Source organism: Eumetopias jubatus, unplaced genomic scaffold, assembly GCF_037043125.1.
Source record: "Eumetopias jubatus isolate StellerSeaLion01/CBP00866 unplaced genomic scaffold, mEumJub1_p1.0 scaffold_17, whole genome shotgun sequence".
Classification (NCBI taxonomy): domain Eukaryota; kingdom Metazoa; phylum Chordata; class Mammalia; order Carnivora; family Otariidae; genus Eumetopias; species Eumetopias jubatus.
The window spans coordinates 27,292,256-27,302,211 of record NW_028274823.1 but is presented as its reverse complement, the minus strand read 5'-3'; the positions used below and the strand labels follow the sequence as shown (position 1 = coordinate 27,302,211).

General features: G+C 40.9%; 1 protein-coding gene across 1 annotated transcript in view; it reads left to right on the top strand.

Moving 5' to 3' along the window:
• Positions 1-9,956, top strand: part of AS3MT (arsenite methyltransferase) — a 28,456-nt gene that overhangs the window by 2,808 nt on the left and 15,692 nt on the right. The window contains exons 2-7 of the mRNA XM_028098897.2: positions 198-238; positions 527-654; positions 1,175-1,325; positions 1,984-2,120; positions 2,827-2,896; positions 4,277-4,358. Of these exons, the coding sequence (XP_027954698.1) occupies positions 198-238; positions 527-654; positions 1,175-1,325; positions 1,984-2,120; positions 2,827-2,896; positions 4,277-4,358 (609 nt within the window). The remainder of the gene's footprint in view (positions 1-197; positions 239-526; positions 655-1,174; positions 1,326-1,983; positions 2,121-2,826; positions 2,897-4,276; positions 4,359-9,956) is intronic.

Below are 9,956 nucleotides of genomic sequence, written 5' to 3'. Positions count from 1 at the left end.
ATGCCGCCCCTCGCCTCCCTGCCCCACCCCCAGTGCAGACCCTCGAGGCAGGCCCTGCAATCACCACCCCTACCAGTCAACCACCAAATGCGCTCCCAGCCTGCCTTTTAACCACCCCTCTACCGTAGCGTGCTCCTTTCCCCTTGCAGGTGCTCAGCACCTTTGCCTTTCAGCTTCCTTTTTTCTTCTCCTGGCAGTGGCGGCCCCCCGAGACGCTCAGATACGGAAGGACGTGCAGGTGCCAGCAGAAGGGCCTGGAATGGCCAAAGAGGAGCCTCGACTGAGTGGGAGCACTAGGCCGTTGTTAGCCCAGCCTGCCTGTGCCCTTGTCCCCCAGAATCAAGGAGGGGACGGGAGGGGGGTGCAGGGCAAAGTCTGGGCTTAGAGCTTTGCATGGGGAAAGCCTAGCCAGGCCTGGATGGGTGGGGATGGGGGTGGTGGTGGACATGGGAGACTTAACCCTGTGGATACCAGTTCCAGCTCTTCTCTCTTCCCCACCCCAACCCTGCCCTTGGCCTCTGGTCAGACCTACTATGGGCAGGTGCTGAAGAAATCAGCAGATCTCCAGACCAGTGCCTGTGTCACTGCAGCCAGGCTGGTCCCCAAGCACATCCGGGAAGCTTTGACGAATATACATGAAGAAGTAGCCTCGAGGTAGAGTTCCCTGTGCTGCCCCCCTCCCCCCACCATGAAGACTCTAGGCAGCAGCTTTTTCAAGACAGTGCCTGTGCAGTAAATCATGGGAAATGTTTTCTGTGCTCATGGTTTACCTCCCCAGTTAAATACCCGCCGGGGACAGAAATCTTGTGTTACATTTTTTCTCCAATAACGAGCACAGTTCTGGACCTTTAGTAGATGTTCAGCTATGATACCTAACTAAATGTATTTACTCAACAAATATTGTAAATGGCTTGTTTGTCTTAGTACCTGGTACAGTGTCCAACAATGATAACAATGGTAAACAAAGCAGACAAGAGTTCCAGTTTTCATGGAGCTTCCAGTTTAGTGGGGGAAACGAAACACCTAAATAGAAATCCAGTGAATGATGGAAGCAAGGAGGGACAGAAAGGAAGGAGAGAGGTAGGAAGAAAGGGTTTGTAAGATTTAGTGATTCCACATATTCTAGTCTCTAGGGGAAAAATCTGTATACATGGATGTATTTTCTATTTCCCAGGTATTATGGCTATGGTCTGGTCATCCCTGAGTGTCTGGAAAACTGCTGGATTTTGGACCTGGGCAGTGGAAGTGGCAGAGATTGCTATGTACTGAGTCAGCTGGTCGGTGAGACAGGACATGTCACTGGGATAGACATGACGGAAAGTCAGGTGAGGCAGAGATTTGGAGGACAAGGAGGAAAGAATTCTCAAAGGCATTCTTTTAAAGACAAAGTTGTTTCCTTTGTGATTCTCTTCAAGGATAATCTAAGAAGGCTGCTAAATGCAAAGCTCATTTGCTCCACTAGTTCTTCCTGCCCTGAAGGCTGAGAACTTTGACAGTTAGGGGCTCTTCTGGGAGAACAGAGTCAGAGGTTTGACCTGATAAATGAGTATCATGATGACCCAGTGGAGTCTGATTTTTCGCTTGCTTCTGCCATCTATCCTGAAGAATTTTGTTGTTGAGTGAAGAGTTTACTCAAGCAAAATCCATGTATCAAGGGGCACCTGGCAAGCTCAGGCAATAGAATATGTGACTCTTGCTCTCAGGGTCATGAGTTCAAGCCGCACATTGGGTGTGGAGCCTACCTAATTAAAAAAACAAAACAAAACAAAACAAAAAACCCAGCAGAGGGTTTATCCCTCACTGAGTTGTCCCAGACTGTAATTTATCCTACATGCTCAGAGGAACCTTAAACACTTACCAAAAATATATTATGCATATTCCATTCATAATAGGAAATTTTTGGTAAAAGAGTAGCATATTTTAAAAAATGATTATCAAATCCATATATATATTTATATATGTTTTTGTTTTTTGTTTTTTTAGGTAGAAGTGGCTAAGAAGTATATTGAGTATCACATGGAAAAATATGGCTTCCAGACACCCAATGTGACTTTTCTTCATGGCTACATAGAGAATCTGGAGGAGACTGGAATAAAGAATGAGAGTTACGATATTGTTATGTAGGTCTATACCCTTATTTCTGTAAATATAGATAGCCCATTTCCTGTCGAATACAAATGTCACCACTCTTTGCAGAACTGACTCTCATTTAGGGTGTTAAGCCTGACTTAATAAAGGACGGAGCGGTTCTCAGGTGCTTGTAGCCCACTGGTTTCAGAACACACTAGCCCAGGAGAGAACCAACTGTAAACTTAAATGGATGAGCCCAAAAGAACAACAGCAGGACCACTGAGTCTGCTCATACAACACACACTGACCTGTTATCTTCAGTATTATTGTCACAGCAAAGTGTAGGAGTCTGTTTCTCCTTTTCTTTTGAATTGTCAAATCATGCCCAGGTGACAGCCTTAATGAAGCTGCCTTTGGTGAATTTCGCCTATTTACATGTGGCCTAAGAAACACGTGGTGCAGGAGGCATGGGGAACCAGCCTGGTGACCATCAGCACAGACACAAATCAGGAGCATGCCTGATTTTTTTTTCCTGCCCACTCAAATTGACTAACAATTTATTGTGATTTTATTGTGGTTTTAAACACTCCATCCATCTCCTTTTTCTTGGGAAAAAACTGAGCGTGGGGAAGAGAAGAGGGAGGCAGAAAGAATGGTGTAGCTTTGAGAAATGGTGGAAGACGTCTTTAGGGACTAAAGGATTTGAAGCATTCTGAGTAGTGTGTGAATTTGCCTGACATTCCACCTCTTTTTTAGATCAAATTGTGTCATTAACCTTGTGCCCGATAAGGAATCCGTGCTGCAGGAGGCGTACCGAGTGCTAAAGGTGAGGGAAGGGGGAGACAACTGGTCTTTACATGTCAGTAAGAGCAGATGGGATCTGTCCTGTTCTTGCCCCCTTGAGCTGACAGCTCCAACTCTTGCCATTTATTCACGTTAAAAAGGGTCGGCAAAAAGGGGCATGGCAAGAATGCCCCAGACATGGATTCTTTTTCCTCTCATGTCATAAAAGGTAGTAAATCCGAGAGTCATAATTGTCATTGGATGCTGTAAAATAGCTGCTTTATTGTGGTCTCTTCTCCTGTTCCCTGCTGCCCATGGTCCTGGGATAGCATCTGTAGAACTTCAGGGACTTTTGGACTGACTCCGAAAGATTGCTATGGATAGACTTCCAGCTTGTGTAGTGTTTCTGAGGGCTGCTTATTTCGTTTCTTTTTTTTTTTTTTTTTTAAGATTTTATTTATTTATTTGAGAGAGAGAGAATGAGAGAGAGAGACAGCACATGAGAGGGGGGAGGGTTAGAGGGCGAAGCAGACTCCCTGCCGAACAGGGAGCCCGATGTGGGACTCGATCCAGGGACTCCAGGATCATGACCTGAGCCGAAGGCAGTTGCTTAACCAACTGAGCCACCCAGGTGCCCTGCTTATTTCGTTTCTGTCAGGATTTCAGATCTTTGGGAAGTTAAAAAAGATGGAACTTTTACACTAACTACTTTCTAAAAGGAAGACTTGCTGGAGCTCCTTACCCTCCACATATATCATGAGATGTGTATCTTCGTGATAGAAGATAGAAGATTCTGAGATTTTTGGTTTACAGGGCTTGTCATAGAGATGAAATATAAGAATATGTAGGAATGATTTAATAATGTCTTACTTAATATGTCATCTTATGGGCCAGCATACTATCTTCATCAAGATGTACTTCTAAAAGAGACTTTACAGTACGATCTGGACTCTGAGCCCTTGAAACTAGCTAAATACAATCATAAAATTCCTGATCACTCGTATGTCTGAGATTTTAAGGACATTTAAAAAATATAATTATTATTATAAAAATAAATAACATTGCAAAAGTTATGTGATTTTTAAGGGAGAAGAATTCAGGAATACTATTTACTTCTATTAGTTATACAGCCACCTGGGACTGCATTTGGTTCAGACTGGCTAAAATTTTAAGCACTTGAGTATTTTTATTTAGGAGAGAAACACTCTTGGAAAGCCATTTTATTGTCTGTAGGGCACTGAAAAGAAATCTTGGCATATGCAGCTATTGCTTGTAACCAGTAAGGCAGCTCTGCTTTGTTCACCAAGAGTCACCTCAGTACTTCTGTTGGTTTTTAAAATTGATTTTATCTCCTCATTCCTTTCTTTGCTATCTGGGACTAATGTCATCTTTAACCTTGTTTGGACTAATAATGCTGTTTCAGCACGGGGGGGAGCTGTATTTCAGTGACGTCTATGCTAGCCTTGAATTGCCAGAAGAAATCAGGACACACAGAATTTTATGGGGTAAGTGTTGCTTTGTTTTGTTTTACGGCAGATACTTGTTCACGTACAGAGCTCCAATCTGCTAATATCCAGGAAGAGGCTTTGTGATGTGGGAACACGTGGCACTAGGTGGGGTGGCTTCTGTCTCCCTTCTCCTCTGCTGCTCAAGAGTAGTATGACCTTAGAGTTTAATTAGTCTCTTTGAGTCATTGTTTTCCACATTGTAAAATGCAGATAATAATACAATCTAACTTATTGGGCTGTTATGAAGATTAAATGAGATAGTGGATATGAAAAATGCTTTGAAAACTGTAGCATGATAACCCTTTGGGGACTGAAGCCCCTTCATCTCCTTCTGTCCTCAGTGTTATTGTGTTGTTTATTCCCTTATTGTCATTTAAATGGAGTCTCTGGAAGTTGAGGAGATGAATGTATGCCCGGGGTCAGTCTGATTATGAAATCAAAAGTTCTTATTATTAGGGGCACCTGGTCGGCTCAGTCAGTAGAGTGTGTGACTCTTGATCTCAGGGTTGTGAGTTCAAGCCCCACAGTAGGTATAGAGATTACTAAAAAAAAAAAAAAAAAAAAAAAAAAAAATCCTATTTAAAAAGAAAACAGTTCTTTTAAAATAAGATATGTTAACTTTTTTCTTGTCATACAATAACAAATGAATATTGTTAAAATGTTGGAAAATACAAAAAGAAAAAAAAATTACTTATCGTGTAACCTGGCAATAACTTCTTTAACATTTTAGCATATATCCTTGTAGGGTGTGTGTGTGTGTGTATAATAAAATTTGGAGCATGCTGTATGTAGAATTTAGTATCCTAATTTCATTTGGCATGTTTCCTAAGCCTAAAATCTTTATTATTATTATTATTATCATATTAACATAATGTATCATTTGTTTCAGGGGTACAGGTCTGTGATTCATCAGTCTTACACAATTCACAGCACTCACCATAGCATATACCTGACCCAGTGTCCGTCACCCAGCCACCCCATCCCTTCCACCCCCTACCGCTCCAACAACCCTCAGTTTGTTTCCTGAGATTAAGAGTTTCTTATGCTTTGTCTCCCCCTCCGGTTTCGTCTTGTTTCATTTTTCCCTCCCTTCTCCTATCATCCTCTGTTTTGTTTCTCTAATTCCTCATATCAGTGAGATCATATGATAATTGTCTTTCCCTGATTGACTTATTTCGCTTAGCATAATATCCTCTAGTTCTATCCATGTCATTGCAAATGGCAAGATTTCATTTTTTGATGGCTGCATAATATTCCATTGTGTATATATACCACATCTTCTTTATCCATTCATCTGTTGATGGACATCTAGGCTCTTTCCATAGTTTGGCTATTGTGGACATTGCTGCTATAAACATTGGGGAGCACATGCCCCTTCGGATCCCTACATTTGTATCTTTGGGGTAAATACCCAGTAGTGCGATTGCTGGGTTGTATGGTAGCTCTATTTTCAACTTTTTGAGGAACCTCCATACTGTTTTCCAGAGTGGCTGCACCAGCTTGCATTCCCACCAACAGTGTAGGAGGGTTCCCCTTTCTCCATATCCTTGCCAACATCTGTCGTTTCCTGACTTGTTAATTTTAGCCATTCTGACGGCGTGAGGTGGTATCTCACTGAGGTTTTGATTTGTATTTCTCTGATGCCGAGCGATGTTGAGCACTTTTTCATGTGTCTGTTAGCCATTTGGATGTCTTCTTTGCAGAAATGTCTGTTCATGTCATCTGCTCATTTCTTGATTGGATTATTTGTTTTTTGCGTGTTGAGTTTGATAAGTTCTTTATAGATTTTTTATATTAGCCCTTTATCTGATATGTCATTTGCAGATATTTTCTCCCATTCTGTCAGTTGTCTTTTGATTTTGTTGACTGTTTCTTTTGCTGTGCAAAAGCTTTTTATCTTGATGAAGTCCCAGTAGTTCATTTTTGCCCTTGTTTCGCTTGCCTTTGGCGATGTTTTTAAGGAAGAAGTTGCTGCAGCTGAGGTCGAAGAGGTTGCTGCCTGTATTCTCCTCAAGGATTTTGATGGATTCCTGTCTCACATTGAGGTCGTTCATCCATTTGAGTCTATTTTTGTGTGTGGTGGAAAGAATGATCCAGTTTCATTCTTCTGCATGTGGCAGTCCAATTTTCCCAACACAATTTGTTGAAGAGACTGTCTTTTTTCCATTGGACATTCTTTTTTTTTTTTTTTTACTCTATGACATAGTTTATTGAATGAATTTCAAATATACAGGAAGCAGTGTAGGTTAACACATTTATGGCAGGGTACCAGTGGGATAGATCATACTACTCAATCCCTCCCTCTGTCCCTCCTTCCTTTTCTACCATTTGCTCTCCTACATCAGCGTTCCCCGCTATAATATGGCTATAAGGACCAGAGTTGAATGTAGTCAAAGTGGCTTAGCAGAAGGAAGATGTCTGGAAATAACACACAGGCTTATTTTATGGAAAGGATGCAAGGTCCAGACTCCTGGCCAGGAGCTGTAGCTCATTTAACTTGCTATGCAGCTATGGCTTGTTTCTACATGTCTTTGATAGAGGCTACATAGGGCCACATGGGTGACATAAATGGGTTCTTGATTTAAAGGTGATATAACTGTCATAAAATTTGGTGCTTCTTGAATATGTAATACTTGTTCATTCTATCTCCTCCTCTCTGTGTCAGCACACAAATGACCTATTTACTTTATCTGTATCTAACATGTTTCAGAAGCTTCTTGCTTACCATATATATTTTATTTTACTATCTTCTATTGTTCATTTCTCATTCTCCTCATACAACATACTATTCTTAAATCACAAACACAGTAATGTCACCTGATCTGATCACAATAAAATTAAACAAGAACTCTGGAATAAAAATTTAACTGAAATAAAAATAAATGGAACCTTTTTAACAAATCAAAAATATTTAAACCTTCCAAGTTTTTAATGATAAAAACAACCATAACAAAAATCCTGTCACCTTTGAAGGGTGTAAGTGAACCAACGAGTATTTTGAAAAATGGTAAATAAAAGTAATTAATCTAGTATCTTTTCTCTTTTATATAAAAACTGTTCACCATGATAACTCAATTGTTCATGAGGAAGTTTCCTCTTTGCAGAAGCATCACAGCTAAAAAGGATTATTAGACTATCATTTCTTTGTAACTCCTAATGAAGTGAAAGATACTGGCAATACACATCAATTGCTCTAACATCACAGAGATAGATTATTTACTTCTAGATATAAGTATGAAACACTATCTATGAAGTGGTTTTGCTGAAACTTTATACCTGATTTTGATCAAACGTCTAAGTCTACTTCCCAATTCAGAAGGGAAAGAGTAGATAAAAGACAGAAACATGTTAATAGACATATGGGAATGTAATCAGCAAAATTCAGATTAAAACTTCCTAAGGATATGCCACCTGGTTTCTTCAGTAAAAAATAAATGCAGGGGTGCCTGGGTGGCTCAGTCGGTTAAGTGTCTGCCTTCAGCTCAGGTCATGATCCCAGGGTCCTGGGCACGCGCTTTCTCTCTCTCTCGGTGGCTCAGTTGGTTAAGCATCTGCCTTCGGCTCAGGTCATGATCTCAGAGTCCTAGGATCAAGCCCCACATTAGGCTCTCTGCTCGGTGGGAAGTCTCTTTCTCCCTCTGTACTCTCTCTCTCTCTCTCTCTCCATAAATGAATAAAATTTGGTAATATGTCAATAGCTTGTACTAAATTTTGGCTTAAATTCTGCTCACAAAGTATGATGTAATCCACTTGGCTTGGTTTGATTAATCTGAAGTGAACCTGCAAATTCTTCCAGAAAGTGGTCGCTTTTCTGTTCAGAGAGTTGCTGCTATTCTTTTCTTCCATCTCCTGTTGAGTTCGTAGGTGTTCAGAATGGTTTGATCCCCATCTAGCTGAATTCCTGGGACCAAACGAAATTTAGGTCTCCTCCTCCATCATCTTGCTCCTCCCTGTAACTTCAGGAACAAGGTGAGGATATCTGCTCTTACTACTTCTATTCATCTTAATAATAGAGGTCCTAGCCATTTTTATTTTAACACCCACATTCCAACTCCAGACATTCTGACTCTAATGAGCAACTGTGGTTGAGATCCCTGGATCACTGCTTCAGCTGGAAATACAATTCAAAGGGCAGGTTCTGTCAGGTTACTTCCATCTGCGAAGAGCTGGTGCTATTGCTGTTAAAGTCAACCAGAAAGTTTTTAAAGCGAGCTGGCCCTAATGCCAGGGCGGTGCACGCCTCCATTGGACATTCTTTCCTGCTTTGTTGAAGATTAGTTGACCATAGAGTTGAGGGTCCATTTCTGGGCCCTCTATTCTGTTCCATTGATCTCTGTGTTTGTTTTTTTGCTGGTACCATACTGTCTTGATGATGACAGCTTTGTAATAGAGCTGGGAGTCTGGAATTGTGATCCCACCAGCTTTGCTTCTCTTTTTCGACATTCCTTTGGCTATTCGGGGTCTTTTCTGGTTCCATACAAATTTTAGGATTATTTGTTCCATTTCTTTGGAAAAAGTTGGTGGTATTTTGATAGGGATTGCACTAAATGTGTAGATTGCTCTAGGTAGCATAGACATTTTCACAATATTTGTTCTTCTAATCTATGAGCATGGAACGTTTTTCCATTTCTTTGTGCCTTCCTCAATTTCTTTCATGAGTATTCTATAGTTTTCTGAGTATAGATCCTTTGCCTCTTTGGTTAGATTTATTCCTAGGTATCTTATGGTTTGGGTGCAATTGTAAATGGGATCAGCTCCTTAATTTCTCTTTCTTCTGTCTTGTTGTTGGTGTATAGAAATGCAACTGATTTCTGTGCATCGATTTTATATTTTGCCACTTTACTGAATTCCTGTATGAGTTCTAACAGTTTTGGGGTGGAGTTTTTTGGGTTTTCCACATAAAGTATCATATCATCTGCAAAGAGTGAGAGTTTGACTTCTTCTTTGCCACTTCAGATGCCTTTTCTTTCTTTTTGTTATCTGATTGCTGAGGCTAGGACTTCTACTACTATGTTGAATAGCAGTGGTGATAGTGGACATCCCTGCCGTGTTCCTGACCTTAGGGGAAAAGCTCTCGGTTTTTCCCCATTGAGCATGATATTTGCTGTGGGTTTTTCATAGATGGCTTTTATGATATTGAGGTAGGTATCCTCTATCCCTAAACTGTGAAGAGTTTTAATCAAGAAAGGATGCTGTACTGGGGTGCCTGGGTGGCTCAGTTGGTTAAGCGACTGCCTTCAGCTCAGGTCATGATCCTGGAGTCCCGGGATCGAGTCCCACATCGGGCTCCCTGCTCAGGAGGGAGTCTGCTTCTCCCTCTGACTCTCTTCCCTCTTGTGCTCTCTCTCTCTCTCATTCTCTCTCTCTCAAATAAATAAATAAAATCTTTAAAAAAAAAAGAAAGGGTGCTGTACTTTGTCAAGTGCTTTTTCTGCATCTATTGAGAGTATCATATGGTTCTTGTTCTTTCTTTTATAAATGTATTGTATTACATTGATTGATTTGTGGATGTTGAACCAACCTTGCAGCCCAGGGATAAATCCCACTTGGTCGTGGTGAATAATCCTTTTAATGTACTGTTGGATCCTATTGGCT